This window comes from Triticum aestivum, chromosome 5B (genome assembly GCF_018294505.1).
Source record: "Triticum aestivum cultivar Chinese Spring chromosome 5B, IWGSC CS RefSeq v2.1, whole genome shotgun sequence".
Taxonomy (NCBI): Eukaryota; Viridiplantae; Streptophyta; class Magnoliopsida; order Poales; family Poaceae; genus Triticum; species Triticum aestivum.
In genome coordinates, this window is record NC_057807.1 from 127563443 (window position 1) to 127581157 (window position 17715).

The 17715-nt window shown below is 42.5% G+C and overlaps 1 protein-coding gene and 1 pseudogene across 2 annotated transcripts; one reads left to right on the forward strand and one right to left on the reverse strand.

Annotated features, from left to right (window-relative positions):
• The first annotated feature begins 1648 nt into the window (after positions 1–1648).
• On the forward strand, positions 1649–9731 carry LOC123110771 (CTP synthase). Of its 2 annotated transcripts, XM_044531377.1 has the most exons (23): positions 1649–2090; positions 2947–3026; positions 3113–3199; positions 3273–3323; positions 3418–3535; positions 3616–3672; positions 4359–4423; positions 4572–4655; positions 4883–4933; positions 5017–5079; positions 5200–5246; positions 5554–5623; positions 5703–5765; positions 6067–6156; positions 7820–7858; positions 7942–8091; positions 8166–8243; positions 8317–8402; positions 8634–8682; positions 8790–8870; positions 8952–9045; positions 9168–9264; positions 9360–9731. In XM_044531377.1, exons 1-22 carry the CDS (start codon positions 1937–1939, stop codon positions 9242–9244), a joined length of 1734 nt encoding a protein of 577 aa, XP_044387312.1. In that variant the 5' UTR covers positions 1649–1936; the 3' UTR covers positions 9245–9264; positions 9360–9731. The 2 variants fall into 2 exon arrangements, with proteins under 2 accessions (XP_044387312.1, XP_044387313.1); XM_044531378.1 differs by lacking the exon at positions 9168–9264 and having other exon boundaries at positions 9265–9731.
• Positions 9732–9762: 31 nt separating this feature from the next.
• LOC123110770 (uncharacterized) lies at positions 9763–16342 on the reverse strand (annotated as a pseudogene).
• Positions 16343–17715: the final 1373 nt, after the last annotated feature.

Genomic DNA, 17715 nt, shown 5'->3' on the forward strand with positions numbered 1-17715 from the left:
ATTAATTATAAAAATGCATGCATGCATGAAAGTCATACAAAAAATCGGCATGACCTTCCCTAAGAGTAGGACATATAGATCTAGAGTTTGCCCGGAATTCGTCGAAACGGAAAAAATCGACATTTCGGCAAAACATAGGCAACTCACAAGCACAATTCGGCGTCAACTCATGCCACACACACAATTTCCATCATATCGCCCGATTATGTCATATCGCACACACATACACATATTTCCATTCTTGCAAAAGCATGAATTTTTAATCACCTATCTCTCGAGATGAAGCACACGCGGTGGAGATGGATGTAGTAGGGAGATCAAAAGTGGACAAAGCTCTTCTTGACAAGGCTAGATCTAGTTAGGGGGTACATAGATCACTTCACTAAATGCTACATCTACCTAGCTAGCTAATTTGGGAGGAGACAACTTTAACTAGTGGAGGGGGAAAGAAAAAGAGAAAGGAGATGCATTAATGAAGATGGTGTAGTTAGCTAGGAGTAATAAAGAGAGAGAAATGTAGGTAGAAGAGGGAGAGTAATGGGGGAGAAGTAGTGAGGAAGAAACAAAGTGAGGGAGAGAGGAGGTGGGAGGTAGGGGAAAGTGAGGAAGAGAGGATGAGGGAGGGGGAGGGGGAAAAAGTGGTATATGCTGCGGCTTAGCAGTAGCGCTGGTCGTGAACCACGCTACTGCTAAGAAGAGAGCTGCAACGCGCTTCTGACACACGCGCTACTGCTAAGTGGGGCCCGCCATGCGACCAGTTTCAAAATTAGCAGTAGCGACCAACAAAAAAGCACGCTACTACTATTACTTTAGCAGTAGCGCGGTTCACCGGAGCGCGCTACTGCTAAACCTAGGGTGACAGATACTGTCGGTCGATTTTAGTAGCAGCGTGGTTCCACCGGACCGCGCTACTGCTAACTGATGCTAACTGAGTAGCAGTAGCGCTTGTTTTGTTCCCGCGCTACTGATAATTAGCAGTAGCACCTCTTTCTGTACCGCGCTGCTGCTAAGGTTCTGTGTATAAGGTTTTCCCTAGTAGTGTCTAACCACAACGCCCCAAAGAGATGGCAGGAATCTACGCCGGAGTTCTGTCGGCTACGTCCAGACGGATGAACTCAAGGAGGATCGGAGTCCGGAAGGCAAACTCGAAAAAGTAGCGGCGCCATCCGTCCGAGCACCGCACTTGCGAGGACTAGAAAACCCTAACCTAAACTACTCGGAGCGGAGACGCCGGGATTCCCCTCCCTGTCACCGGCCGCCGGAGCGGCAGGCAGAGCGGAGGCAAGTCCACAGGCTTGCCGAAGAAGTTTGTATGAAAGAGTTTGCCCTAACCGTCTAGGGTTAGAGTTATTATACGGTTTGACATGCTTTTTCTTCTCTTCCTTCCCTGGTCCTATTGAAGTTGCGCTCACCCGAGGCTATTTAGCACATGTTTGGCGGAAGGCTATTGCTAACAATTTTTTAATGTTAATAAAGACGAATATTTAAGGTATAGGGTTGAATGCCTACTCTGTGTCCGTGGATGCGTCAGAATATGATCGGATCGTTTCAGGTCCGCGTTGAAGACGCCGTTACCCCGCAAAAGAAGAAGATGCCGTTACTCCATAATATTCATCACCCTACTTGTCCACTTGCACGGGCAACTACTACCCGATCTGCGACTACGAGCTGATAGCATGACAGATCCATCCAGATCATACAAAACAAAAGAATCACACACACACACGCACCATACGTGGGATTTGCCAGCACTGCACAGCCAGCCGCATCCCAAGAAAGAAAGAAACCCATCGAGGAGGAGTTGGAGGAGGAGCAACAGCAACGACACTGCCAGTTGCCACCGGAACCGGAGCGTCCTCCCTCCCCCGCCTCTCTCCCTCCCGGAATATATCTCCTCCGAGCCAGCCTCCCGCGCTCACCCCCTTTGCCTCCGGCCATGGCGGCGGCGGCGGAGGAGGAGGGGCGTGCGCCGACCAAGTACGTGCTGATTACCGGCGGCGTCGTCAGCGGCCTCGGCAAGGGCGTCACTGCCAGCAGCGTCGGCGTCGTCCTCAAGTCCTGCGGCCTGCGCGTCACCTGCATCAAGATCGGTCCGCATCCTCTCCCCTCCCGCCCTTCCTGCTTCATGCTTTCTCACTTCTCGCCCACTTCTGCGCGGCCCGCACAGGGTTGGGGTCTCGCGCCTCACGTCGTTGCCGTGTCGCGGGCGGGTCTGTCCCCATCATCTCCTAGGGGGCGTCTCCCTTCCAACTTCGATTTTGGCTATTTAGAGTCTCGGCCCTAGAAAACTTTGCGACCCTGACCCAGAATTGCGCTTCCCTGAGTTCTTGGTCAGGTGAAAATGCGGCGTTTGTGCGCCATCCCATGGTTTCATGACGATTTCTTTTATTTATTTCCTCAATTTGGGTGCCAAAGGAGCTAGTAAGGAGATGGCATGCTAATTTGCGTTCGTATTCCTTGTTCTGGTCAGAATTTGGGATGGGCGAATCAATCAACGAATGAAATAAACGACTGCTCCTTTTGGGAGTTCCAGTTATTGATTAAGCCTTCAAGATAGTTAGAGTCGATGCCTACTTGTCACGGTTGTCACTGCCAAAAAGGTACTGTGATTCTGGAATCAGGAGCTCTTGCCGCATTGAGTAATTGTCCAACTCATGTCAAGTTGCGGAGGTCTTTCATCTTACTACTACTAGTTTTTTCAAACATTTTAATAATTGTTTAAAAGGTGGCACCCTTTTGGGTTTTAGGCTAGCTTTTGGGCCAAATGTGGATGCTGTGTCCGAACATTGGGGATAAGTGAACATGTGATATTGTGTAACGTTTTCGTGCCTTTTTTCTTTTTTACTTTGCTGGATTGGCTTTGCTACGATGGCGGTTCCCATTTGCAGAGTTAGGAACTTGGGATCTTCCACTATTTTTAATATTGTCCGTTTCCTGTTTTTACAGACCCATACTTAAACACAGATGCTGGTACTATGTCTCCTTTTGAGCATGGTGAGGTGTTTGTGCTTGATGATGGTGGAGAGGTACGCCCTCTTGGGTGCACATATAAATTTTAATGTTACACTTTCAGTGTTTGTGCTGTCTTGCACCTGACTTTTCAAATTTATAGGTGGACCTGGATTTAGGGAATTACGAGCGTTTCTTGGATGTTACTCTTACGAGGGAAAATAACATTACCACTGGGAAGATATATCAGGTGAGCACTCCCCCAGGAAAAGGCTTGCTGATTGTCACTTGAACTTCTAAACAGTGGATGCCTTTTTTTTCAGTCTGTCATTGAGAAGGAGAGGAAGGGTGACTATCTTGGAAAGACGGTCCAGGTAACCACCTTGTGTTATTCAAAGCTATGTTCACATATGCACGGAATGCCAAATATGACAGCCTATGACACTCTTACAACTAGAATTTATCCAGGTTGTTCCTCATGTAACTGATGAAATAAAACAATGGATACAATCAGTATCCTCTGTTCCTGTGGATGGGCAGACTCGTCCAGCTGATGTTTGTGTTATCGAATTGGGCGGCACTGTAGGTAGGGTTTTGGGACATCTTATATATGATACTTTACTTATTTCTATTGTAGAGGAGAAGTTGATTTTGTTCATGTTTCAGGTGATATTGAATCAATGCCATTCATTGAAGCTCTACGTCAGTTGTCATTTTCTCTTGGTATAGTTGGGTTTTCTTGTTGTAATTAATTCCCATATCCATGGTTGCTGAGAATGTGCTAGTTTACTGGGCTTCTGTGTCTGTTGTATCATTTCACATTGTCTCTCTTCTCTATTTATTCATTGACAGTACACTAATTTAGTCTTTCCTGCCTTCCTTTTTTGTGATTAACTGGACATACCTGCCATGTGGGGTTGGACTTATGGCTAGCACAAACAGTAGGATTAGTTGGATTCTTTTTCCATTAAAATACGTACCTATAGGATTGAAGATGAGTCAAGAAGGAGAGTTTGAATTAGGAAACCTTAGATTAAGGAATCTGCATCACGAAAGTATGGATAGGGTAGTTGGATTCTATCCCAGTTGTAATTTGATTGCATTATAAAGGGCAGTCAAGCAGTTATTAATATTTTTCCCAACCTGTTATTTTCTAGCCAGTTCATCATGCCTCATGTGCCCTATCTCATGCACACTTCTTCTGTCTAATCACCACCATGATCACGGCACTTGATCGAGGTCATCCTGGTAGTGCCAAGGCCTCCCACCAATTACAGCTACACCTCTGATCTAACTCAGGCCATAAATTCTATGCTATGGAGTCAGACAATATTTTCTTTATTGAAAAACTTGTTTTTCTTGTTAGTGGTCGTACTTGGACATGTCACTCATCCATATATATTTTGTAGGTAAGGACAATTTTTGCCTCATACATGTGAGCCTTGTTCCAGTATTGGGTGTAGTTGGTGAGCAAGTAAATAATTCTCCCGTCATGAATTATACTAATAAGATCGTACTTGGACATGTCACTCGTCCTTATATATTATTGCGTTGCAGTGTTTTGTCGAGGCAGCTAATCGTAAATATATGACCCTCATATTCTTGTCTCCCTTTTTTTGTAGAAAACTAAGCCAACACAACACAGTGTACGAGAACTAAGGGCCTTGGGTCTTACTCCTGATCTTCTAGCATGCCGATCAGCACAGGTAACATGAAGAATAATATCGTATGCTTTAAGATATGTCATCTCTCACATTGATAGATTTTAATTGTGTAAAAGTCATCTTCTGAGTTAAGATGCTTCTCCATATCACGAACACTAGTTGAAATGTGTGGTGAATTTGGACTTTCTTTTTCTTTCATGATAACAAGTCCTTTTCCAGAAGCCATTCTAATCTGGCTTGGTTTTTCCTATGTTTATCTCAATTTTTAGCCACTAATAGGATCCGCGAAGGAGAAGCTTTCACAATTTTGTCATGTACCGGTATGCTTTCGTAACGAGGAATTTGAAAAAGGCCATTTTGTTCACAATATTTCCCTACTTACGTTCTATATTGTTTCTTGCAGGTTGAGAACATACTTAACATCCATGACGTCCCAAATATATGGCATGTTCCCCTTATTCTTAGAGTGAGTTTCAATCTTAAACTAAAAGCTTAGCATTGACTATGTAGAGGAAGCTATCGAATTGGTACGAATTACATTTAGTCATCTCTTTGGTATAAGATTTTTATATGTGCTGCTTTCCAGAACCAAAAGGCTCATGAGGCTATAATCAAACAACTAAACCTTTCCAGGTGAGTCAAATGGTTATTGAAAACCATTGCTTATGAATATTAAATGTGCTCAACTTTGCACGTATGAACTTAATTTTCATATTACCTGTATAATTTTGGTAAAAATGGGCGCTGCTGATATTTTATGTATAATTAGCTTACACTTTGTATTTCTGGATATATTTGTTGCCTTTTAATGAATGTTAGAGAATGCTTGTTCTTGCATGATTAGTGTGCAGTTTGTGATTTGAGATAGTAATATCTTACCAGTTTCATACATGGCATTATTATTAGTATGTCTTGAAGCAATCATGTTTTGGTCTTATAGGTCTGCTGGCCCCCCTGAATTACGAGATTGGACGCTGATGGCCGAGTCATATGATAACCTCAGTACCTCTGTTAGCATTGTTCTACAACTCCTCTCTTTATTGATTGCATGCTGCAAAATAAAATTTACTGAATATGGATCCCATGCAGGTTAAAATTGCTTTGGTTGGGAAGTACACTAATCTGTCAGATTCTTACTTATCAGTGGTGAAGGTGGGTCAAGAATCAACTTTTAAACATATAAAAGTGTCTTTCCTAGTTACAAACATTACATCTCATACAAGGTTTATTATAGTTTTGAATCAAGCTTGCCAATGATGAAAACGATTCCAATAACTAGGATTTCTGCTTCTGCTGCGAAATAACTATTCAGTCAAAACTCTCCATGGGTGTCTACTGTAGAAGCAATCGGCTGGACTTCCCCATTTCTATGTTGTACTAATGATAAATATTGTCTCATTTATTAGATGTAAACACTGTTTTTAATTCATGTATGCATCTCATTTTGTTCCAGGCTCTCCTACATGCCAGTGTTGCATGTTCACAGAAACCTTCTATCCAGTGGGTTTCAGCTTCAGATCTCGAAGATGCAGCTGCTGCAAGTGTAAGCCGCTAACAGTTTGCTTTTCATAAGATATGTTGGCTACAGTACTAGCACAGTATACCCGATGAACTTAATATGCGATGGGAAAATGTACATGAGCAATAGACATGTTGGTGTCCACAGGAACAGTAGTGACAGAAGCATTTACACAAGTTAGGGTGCAAGCGAAGGCAACACTACTTTTGCAGGTGTGCTCTGTGTCTGGCTGGAGGTAGGACTTTTTGTCCAGGAATGCCTGAGGCTGTGAGACACAGAACACACCAGGCTTTGCTTCCTTGTATTATTGATCGGGAGAATGTGTGGTACAATCCTAAGTTATATACTCCCTCCGTTCACAAATACAATATGTTTTGGGTATTTCAATATGGACCACATATGGACTGAAATGAATGAACAAACACACTAAAACGTGTCATATACATCTGATTCACAAAAAAGTTAGAACAACTTGTATTAGTGAACGTAGGGAGTACCATTTATATATGCTTGTAACCCTGTGCAAACGATCTGAATTCATGATTGATGGGGCTACTAAAGCCAGGAAATTCCACAAGGGAGGTGGTCTACAGTCTTCCATGGGACCCACCAAACAGGTTGATATATGCTGGTTTTCTCTCAGGCTGTACGGATTATCCTCAGAGGTTTACTCCTGCCTCTGGAGGCATTGACACCTTATCCCGCCTAGATGTCTTTATCATTTCTCCAGAGCAAATGCTAAGGCTGTAAGAGTGGTACAGCCGGGGAGAAACTCATCTGGTGCACTGGAACTTGTGGTGCAACCAGTGCACCCAACCTCCGCCTACATATTTAGAAAATTTGCAAAATTCTACGAAAAATAGATGGTATAGACACGAGTACACTGCAGTCTAAAAATTTCAAATCCAAATTCAAAACATAACTTACGAAACAGAAATGACAAATTAAGTTGATAGCAATAATGGGTCGAATTCGCAGCCGAATTTAGATTAGCTACTATGCAGAGAGATTTGTCTTTTTGTTTCTCGAGCCGTATTCAAATTTTTATATTGGAACTTCACAGCATGGTAAATATATACTGTGTCTGCATGCTGAATTTTTCCAAAACCTTTTAACATCTTCTAGACGAGTGAACCAAGGTTGGGTGCACCGGATACATACCCTTCCTTGGACACTGAGGGGAATGGCCATGTGAGCCCAAGAAGATCTTGTCGTCGTTAAGCTCCTGAGCAGGGCCGCAGGCGGAATATTCATTGTTCCGCCAACACAACTGATGTTGATGATCTGTTCTATCTTGCTGCCGATTAGTATCTCAGTGCTGTAGATATCGATGTATGCATACTATGCTACTAGCTCAACATGCTGCTGTACAAAGTCATTTTATTTGCAATGATTACATTTGTAGTGCATTTAGAAGGGGAGCCTTGGCGCAGTGGTAAAGCTGCTGCCTTGTGACCAAGAGGTCACGGGTTCAAGTCCTGGAAACAGCCTCTTACAGAAATGTAGGGAAAGGCTGCGTACTATAGACCCAAAGTGGTCGGACCCTTCCCCGGACCCTGCGCAAGCGGGAGCTACATGCACCGGGCTGCCCTTAGTATCTGTAGTCAATTTAGCAATTATATGACGTGTGTCCTTGCTTTGTTGTTGTGTGTTTTGACTACCTTACTGTGGTATCATTTTTGCACAGGCACCAGATGCTCATGCTAAAGCTTGGGAAACTCTTAAGGTTAGTATGCTGATTGTCTTTGGTTCCTCTGTGGCTATGTAAGCTCAGTCTTCTAAAAGTGTTTTAATTCTAAAATAAATCAGGGTTCCTCGTGCATTTTGATACCTGGAGGATTCGGAGATCGTGGAATATCTGGGATGATATTGGCTGCAAAATATGCTCGTGAGAATAAAGTACCATATCTTGGCATATGCTTGGGAATGCAGATATCGGTGATTGAGATGTCCAGACATGTGTGTATGCTTCCTTTTATTACTTGTCAATCAATTATCTTTGTAGACCCTGATTTTTAGGAATACTGGTGTAGGTTTTGGGCCTGGGAAATGCAGACAGTGAAGAGTTCAACACAGACACATCAGGTCGTGTTGTTATGTACATGCCTGAGGTACTTCTCTGTCCAGTTATGTGCAAGACAAGGAGATGATGTTGCTTTAATGCTTTTGTAATTCACTGTAAAGGTATCAAAAACACACATGGGAAACACGATGAGGTTGGGTTGCCGTCGAACGTTCTTCCGTAAACCAGATTGTCTGACATCGAAACTGTAAGGATGTTGTATCCTTTGTTTGTTAGACAGATATATGTGAGTCTTCTGAATGCTAGTGTGTTAAAACATTTATCCACTGCTACAGCCATGAAATTTAACTGTTTGTGCGGCATGTTGTCAGGAGCTTTCGCTGAACTCTTAGTGTTTCTCATTGACCATCTGTTACATATATGCTGCTCTGTCACAATCTTGTTCACCTTCTAACATGGAGATTAATGCAAATGTCAGGTATGGAAATCCTCCACATGTAGATGAGCGCCATCGTCACAGATATGAGGTTTGCCATGACTGTTGGTTATTAAACCCCGTGTTATTCATGTGGCTATTATACCATTATTACCTTATGCTCCTTGGAAGTGATAAAACTTTCTTCTGTTTAAATAGGTCAATCCTAGCTTTGTTCCAATGCTTGAGAATGCTGGACTTCAGTTTGTTGGTTGTGATGAAAGTGGAAATAGGATGGAGGTACCGAGCAAACATCCCATTTCATCATTGTCTTGATTTTTTTAACCTCTCAAGCCTGAACCTGCTTGCACTTACGATCAGATTGTAGAGCTACAAGATCACCCATTTTACATAGGTGTTCAGTTCCATCCAGAATTCAAGTCGAGGCCTCGAAAACCCTCGCCTCCATTTACAGGTACGTTTATCCGTTACGCTTTTATGCTGGCCTGTTAATTGCTTCCCATGAATGCAGTGCCATAATTTGCCCCTGTTCTTGTTTATCACCGTGATATAACTGCTATATAATTTGGTATGAAGGTCTGATACTGGCAGCGACTGAACACATGCGAACACTTACAAATGTCTCCAATGGTGACGCTGGAGCTTCTGAGTAGTGTCATTTGCACACTGTCAGGTACTGTGTTCTCAAACTTGATTATCCTCGAACGTTTTCCTGAGATACCTATGGCCATCCGTTTTATGAGTGGAACTATTGTGTTATTGCTCCAGATGGATATCGCCCAATGTGTGTGCAGTTCAAGTATCTGCTTGTCGTCGAAGCAGTTTGCATCATGTAGTCATGTACCAGAAATGTACCTAAGCTGAGAGATACGTTCTGTTTTCCGTGGGGAGTGGCTTAACCGATCATCATACAGTGGGGTCGTAATTTCGTTGGCTATTCTGAGATGGCCATGCCAAGGCACTTGTCGACATCATTTGAGGTACAACCTGTGTATCAGTCTGAGATGATCATGTAAAGAGTTCTTTGACCTGCCCCCTCTTTATTACCATGGTAAATATGGCATGCTGCAATGCGAAACCCTGGTGAAATAAGTACCCTTTTAGAAAAAAAAAATGCTATATGTTTTTCTTTCTTTTTCAGAACAGTACCAGTCTTCATTCATCGCAGTTTACACTTGTAGACATTCTGAAACATTTAAACATCGATTTAACATCAGTGGGTGCACGCAGACAACAAAATGTTTTGTCCAAGTTGGAGCACACCCTCAGATCCTACGCAACATCATTGTACAACGTTTAGAACATCAAATAGAAAGAATGGGGGCAAAGCACTTTGTGTCCAAACATACAGTCTACAATGCCTGATACTGCACATCATATATCACAACCTGACACCTAAGTTAAAATGACACAAAACCATGATGTTACACGGCCTAAACTGCACTGCAGAATGTGCCCGCTTGCTAAAAGTTTCCATGATCCAGCCCAGGATAAGGATAAACGCTAGGCTCCGGTTCGGTGATAGGATCATCGTGCCATATCGTTGGTCCAGAGACATGGTTAGGTGGATTCTCAGAGTAATGGATCCCAGGCATGCTTTCTTGGAATTGAGTAGGCACAAATGGTTGCGGTAGAAGGTTGTGTTGGACAGAGGTTGATGCCTCCATGGCACTGCCACAATCCATGGATATGGGAACTTGCATCTGGCTATGGATGTTTCCTTGAACTGATCCTGGAAGCAGAGTAAAATGTGAGTGATCTATCAGGTCTGTTCAGTTTTGCTGTTGATAAGTTAGTGCAGAAACCGGTTGCTCACCTTCTAAGATCCATAGAAATTCACCATCCAACTGTGAAGGTGCCATGAATGTTGTAGGTTGCTGCTGGCCAAGGGGTGGGGCACCTTAAAAAAATGGCCAAGTATGAGCACATTCAAGTCACCGAAATTGCAAGGAATCCCATACATAAAGCAAAGAGGATAAAGAGATAAGAGAGGAACGAGAAGCAACAACTACCTTGGTAACAATGTGTATTAACTGCATTCTGATCACCATGAACATGCTCATTGGAGTGAGATGGCTCAGTGACTTGATGAAACCGGTTTTCATCTGCTGCGGTTCCTTGAAACGACAGATTCAAGCTCAAGAGTTCAGGCCATTGCAGAAAGATGAGAACATAGTAAGGGTAAGGTAATGTATATCTGACTAACCTTGAAGTACCTCATCCGGCTTAAGCATGACCGCATCCAGAGAGGAATGTGTGCTAGAGGGAGCTTGTTCAGGAGGATTGACATTCATCACATAGTTAAATGGAACATGTTCAGCAAGATTGCCATTTTCTGGATTGGATTGACCTAATTGAAAAATGGCAAGTATGAGCATGGCGGAGTAACTGAAATCGCAAGGAATTCCACACAAAAACACAGAGGGGAACAAGAAGCAACAACTACCTTGGTAATAATTTGACTTAACTGTGTTCTGATCACCATGAACATACTCATTGTGGTGAGATGGTTCAGTGACATGGTCAATCCTATCATGAAGCCGGTTTTCGTTTGCTGTGGTTCCTTGAAATGACAGATCCATGCCCGAGAGTTGAGGCCATCGCAAAAAGATGAAAATATAGTCAGGGTAAGATAACAAGTATCTAACTAACCTTGAAGAGCCTCATCCGGCTCAAGAATGACTGCATCCAGAGAAGAATGTGTGCTAGAGGGACCTTGTTGAGGAAGATTGCCATCCATCACATAGTCAAACGGAACTTGTTGAGGAAGACTGACATTCATCCTATCGTTTATGTCTGTGAGACAGCATCCCTTAGCATGCTTAACCATTTTTTCCCAAGAGTTGTTCACCTTCTTTATCAGAAGAACCTGCATGTCAAGAATTTGCAGCAATATTGAGCATTGCGGTAAAAATATTACAAGTATAGAAAGAGAGAAGTTCCAGACCAAGTATATTTACCCTTACACGGAGGTCGTCCGCGTCCTTATTCAGAGCATTCAAGAAGTCTTCCACTGTAGATTTTAGCATTTTTAAGCCTCCTGTGGTAAGTACCATCGTTGGCTATTTCTTCCAGACGATACACTTCATCATTTGGTTTTGGAGGGTACCTCTTCTCATTTGCTGAAGCAAATAAAAGATTAAGAAACAAAAACACAGAACCTCTGACAGATCACAATGTTCTATTGGTACCTTCGTTCCTACGATCCAGCACCGTGACCGGCTTCATGACAGCTTCTTGGACTCGAACACCAGTCTTTTCGCTCATACAAACTCTTGCTCCCACGACGAACTTCCTACTGCGAGTCCTGGATGATCCTTCTTTGAAACGAATCCTGCCCAAGGAGGCCTCTCCATTGTTCAACCACACACTGCAATCACCCCCTAACACAAACCTGTGTCCGTCCCGGCCTTGCACGATCTGGCTATTGAACTCCTCTCCGGTCCAGTTTCCCCGGCAGTCGTTGCAGAAGTCTCCATGGAGAACCAGGATCTCAATTTTCAGCTTTGAAAGCAGGCCTTCCTTGATCATGTTATCACCATTAAAGATGCCAATCCTGATAGCCGCATCGCTTTCAGATGTTATGTTCTTATCTGTGTAAACTGGAGTCTTCAGGCCATCCAGGAAACGCAGGCGAATCTTGGCGTTCGGTTCACTCAAAGTGGCACCCTCCTGATATGGTTCTGATCTGAAACAGAAACATGAATGGCATTGTGATAAACTCATGGCGATATGTTGTTCGATTGACATTTTCTGAATTAACATTCACATACTACTTTGCTCCATTAAGGGAACATCAGATGGGTATTGTGAACTACATAAATGGCATCTTGACGGTGGGAAAATATTAAATATTTCAGGATGAGACTAAAAATGAATGAAGAAGCAGTGGACCCGGCGCGACTACAGGTCCCCCTACCTTGGGTGTTGATCAGCATGTCGGTCGGAATGCAAACAAGCCAATTTCTTCTGCAGTTTGTACACGACAAAACAACTGTGAGCAACAACAAATACCAGAAAAAAAGGACGACCATGTTAAGACATTATTTTAGAGTAATATGAATCTAACCACTTCATGGCTTATATCCTCCATCTGCTGCTGTAAACTTTCCAATTTGCTATGACCAAAGAGCATAGAGACAAGGCAGAACCACAGGTAAGCATTTTATTTTTTTTCCGGAATAATGGAACTTGCAAAGCTTGCATATTTTCATTAAGAGAAGCACAACAAGTGGATGGTTCATGGAACTCATGAGTACATCAATCACCACATAAAAGAGGATATAAGTACTTGTAATTACACCCTGTGAATTACTACTACCCCTGTTCTTTCTTAGATTCTCTTTTAATTATTCAAATAGTCTCTCCAATATACAACCTTGATCATCAAAATAATAATAATAATAGATCGCATTGTAATTATTTATTTGCAAGTGCAATTATTTTTCTTTTGTCATTAAATACAGTCACGAATATATCAATGATATCAGGAAATCTTGAAATGTAAATTCTGGGAAAAGGGGAGGAGTGCCCTACTGCCTTTGATGTACTCCCTCCGTTTCTAAATATAAGTCTTTTTAGAGATTTCAATACAAACTACATACAGATGTATATAGACATATTTTAGAGTGTAGATTCACTCCGTATGTAGTCCCTTCTTGGAATATCTAAAAAGACATATTTAGGAAAGGGGGGAGTATATTTGTTTCTAGCAAATATGCAAGCCACTTACCTACATGTGGATCTAATATAGGCCCCTAAAGAGGTTGGGTGAGTTGTCACGACCCATGGGGTACATGAAACACTTGTGTGTGTTTTTGCAAAAGTTCCTATGCACTACCTATACTGGTGACCGTGTTCGGAGAAAAATGGAACTGATGTTTTTGACCCTGCAAATAAACACATTACTTGAAGATAATGAAAACAATCATTGTATTTTATGGAACAAAACTAGAATATCATATTAGAACATGGAAAATATCCTTACCTCATGATAAGAGTCTGAACCTTGTGAAGTTTCTGAACCTATGGGAGTACATAAGGGTCAAATCAGCCACAACAGGAACAGAATAAGAGGGAGATAGCCAAATCAAGTGGAACTGTGAATACACTGATAAAATGCAAGAAAATACATTATTTTTGTACAAAGATTATGGTATTTGTATAGGATGATCATGCAAAACCAAGAAGAACCTATACCTTAAAGGTGCGGAAAGTGTATATCTATACCACTATATAGTGTACGAGTTTTGAATGGATCTAGAACAGCAATCCTGGTCGTTGGTGCTATCAATCTAACGGTTGGGAGCAGTGGGATTCGCATAAACAGTGGCTGCTCCAAACCTATGTCTGCTATTTATAGAATTCGCTGTGTGACCCACCATCTGACCACACTCTGGATCTTTCCACTATGGGCTGGACAACAGACACACTTGCTCCTCTAAATTATTTAATTCGTACTACCTGCCTACATGCATGCAACAGCTACCTGCATGCATCGACTGCTTCACGAGAGACTAGCATGCGAGCCTAGCATTGCAGTGTTGTATGCATGGTAAACTTTTCCATTTTCTTATTATTTGAAACAAGTAGTAAGGTACCTAGGATAATTAGAATGAGAAAAAATGTGCAAATAACCTATGAAAGAGAACGTTTTGACTCATTTTATTTTCTTAGCTGACATGAGCTTGAGAAGGTGAAAAATTATTATTAATCGTACTTCTTATTTTCACATTCTCAAAAAAAGAGCTTTAGTATGAGTCCAATAAATTGAAGGACTTCCTAACAATTTTTTTATATATAAAAGGGCTATATCTAATGTTTTATATAAAGAAAATCATCATACTATTTTTTTTTTGGGAATAGTTGTTATCCAGCCTTGCGAAGCCTAAAAATGATTCCACAAATGCCTATTGGAAATCTCCATTTGAAGCTTCTATGAAAAATTTACCATAATATATGTGTGCTTTAGTTTTTTACACTAATTTAGTACCATGCTTATACGTAATCAGCTGACGTGCAAAGCACGTACAAATTACTAGTACAAAACATAATCAATATGTATTAGCAGTATCAAAACCTTATTTAGCCGAAAAAGAGAGTGCAGCATGTTTTATACACATTGTGAATCTTGTCCATTGATTATTATTTTTGTTTTTTTTGGATATGTGCATCAACTAGGAATATTCTTTCTCTCACTCTGAACTTATCACCCATCTATCTACTCTGCTTACACCCTATGTCCCTATCCATGTATGTAACTGAAGCCTCAAATACTTTTTAACCAAACAACCAATTCATGACCTGTCTGAACTTTTGTGACAGTGATGACGATATCTTCAGAACAAGACCAATATTGGATTTTCATTTAACAAATTTTGGGTTTTAAATATATGCTTCTGTTAAATAATAAACTACAATAGTGTGTTTAACTTGTTGCATGGGGATTGCATGACAGTTTCATAGAATTTTTATATTATTTTTTTGAAACATGATAGAACATCTCGTGTACATGCAGCAATTTCACAAAAAATGCATGGTAATTTCAGCAAGCTTCACAAAAGTTCAATATCAATTGAAACATAACGAAAAATCCAATGCGCGCACAATTTTTTTTGCAAAACCTTCATACAAATGTCCAACAAGCCCCAGCAAGTTTCGCTTCCAATTTAAATAGATTTTTTTTGAGGCAATCCAATTTAAATAGATGGATGGTCGACCTATCATTCTCCAGGCTGGGCCGGGCTTGACAAAGCTCGATCTAAACACCCCAAGCCTAGGCCTGGCCCAAAACACGGACAATGGTTCCAAGGGGTACCCCTTGGAGGACCCCGAAATACTCCCCAAAATGATTGTTTTCGGGAGCAACTAATCAAGGGGTACCCCTTGGAGGATGGGAGCGCGCCAAGTGATGCGTCCAGCACTGGATACACCCTCGGAATTTTGGTTCTCCTTTTTGCATGTGTTTTTGGATTTTTTTTTTTTGGGTTTTCAGGTTTTGCTTGGTTTTCTTAGGTTTTGGCAGATTTTTTTACAGGAAGCAGTGCTTTTCGGCGAGAAGCACACCATATGTTTCTGTGAGAAACATAGCTATGGATGCTTTCTGAAAAGGGAAAAACAATCTATGCTCCCTAGAAAGGGAAAAACACAGTTGTGCTTCCATGAGTGCTTCCCGGGAAAAAATAATTTACAGTCTGTGCTTCTATGAAAAGCACAATTAACGCATATTGATAGGCAGTTGGTAAAATCTCAGTATTTCACACCAGGTGAATTACTGCTTGCAAATTTCATGCAAATAAAATTAAAACGAAAGCTATGTTTGATCTGTGCTCACCATGCGACCAATCTGCGACATACTTTCCGTCACCGTGATCTTTTCGCTCCTACACACACAAATTGGCAGGGACAGAATAATTAAGAATCTAGAAACAGAGCTCAAGGTGCAGACGAGAATCAAGAGCAGGTAGCCAGCCAAGAGCGAACGCGCATACATTCGCACAAGAAAGAGCACGACGAACACTGTCTGCCGCAGCAGCCGCTTTCCCGGCACCGGCCGCTCGCTCTCGCTGCCGCCGGCGGAGGCAGCTCCAGGGACCCCCACGCGCAGGCGCTTCGCCGACTCCGAGCCCCGGGCGCTGCCCAAGACCAGCTCCCTCTTCGGCGCCATGGCCTTTTCCTCTCAGTTTTCTCTCGTGCAGAAGAGCAAAGAAGAGAAGAGTTTCCTCTTAGTGGAAAAGGAGTAAGAATGGATTAGCGCGGGTGCTGCTCTTGCCTGCAGTGTCTGGTCCGGTTATATAGGCGAGCACGGCGACGACTCACGGAGGCAGTCGAGTCTGCCACTTCACTCGCCCGCGCCACGACGATCCAGCCGCGTGAGGCGGAAAGGGCAAGGAATCTGGTTTGGTTCATCGACACGTACTCTTGGATTACACGGTACAACGTAGATGCCCACGTATACATATAGTACATACATATACTTATCTTTATAAATATGTACATGCACGCATACCCTACCTCAAAGATACTAAGCCGGCGTAACATCTGAAAATTAACAAAGTCATCACTGACACCTTTGTAATCAACACGAAGGTCTTCTCTTACCGAACGAATATTTCTAAAAAATGTCAAAGAAATCCAGAAAACTGCGAGCACTAATGCAAGTCTAGATCTTTTTAACCCTGATAGGAGCCGTACACTCCCATTTCACAATAGAAAGCCCAAATCCTTTTAAAAGTATTTTGCAAATGCTAACGCTTACATATACGTATATACATATCTTTATGAATGTACACTTGAAAAGTCTAAAGTAGTGCGAGCATCTATATTAAGTCTAAGATTTAAATCCAGGTCGATAGGTGTCATGGAGAAAAATCTAACCCCACGTTGGAGAAGATTGATCACATCTTTGCTACGAACACTTGGGAGGATGGCTACCCGGCAAACCTGCTTACTGCCTTGGGTACGTCCATCTCGGACCACTGCCCACTACTGCTTGACTTGGGTGCGGAGTTCCATATGGGACGCAGATTTCGCTTTGAGAACTTTTGGACTAAGGTGGACGGGTTCCATGATGTAGTTCTCCAGGCATGGCAATCGATTCTGGCGGCTGGCAACCCGTTCCTAGTGTTGGACAGCAAGTTGAGGGCGACGGCGAAAGCCCTCCAGAGTTGGAGTGACAGGTGGATTTGGAACATCAAGCTTCAGATTGGGATGGCCATGGAGCTGATTGCTCGCCTGGATGCGGCGACTGATAAGAGGGTGCTCACGCCCAGGGAACATGACCTGCGGAAACTGCTGAAGAGGAAACTACTTGGCCTGTGCTCCCTTGAGAGAACCATAGCCCGGCAGCGATCTCGCCTTCTCTTCCTGAAGGAAGGTGACGCGAATACTGGCTTCTTCCACAAACATGCGGCCTACCGACAACGAAAAAATGCCATCCTATGCCTGCGCCATCAAGATGAGATCATAACAGGCCAAGAGGAAATATCAGCGGTGGTGGACGCGTACTACGACGCCTTGTTGGGAGATTCTAATGTCAGAGCGGCTTCCATCAACCTTGACCGCTTGGATTTGCCCTCATACGACCTCTCCCACCTTGAGGTCCAGTTCACAGAAGAGGAGATAG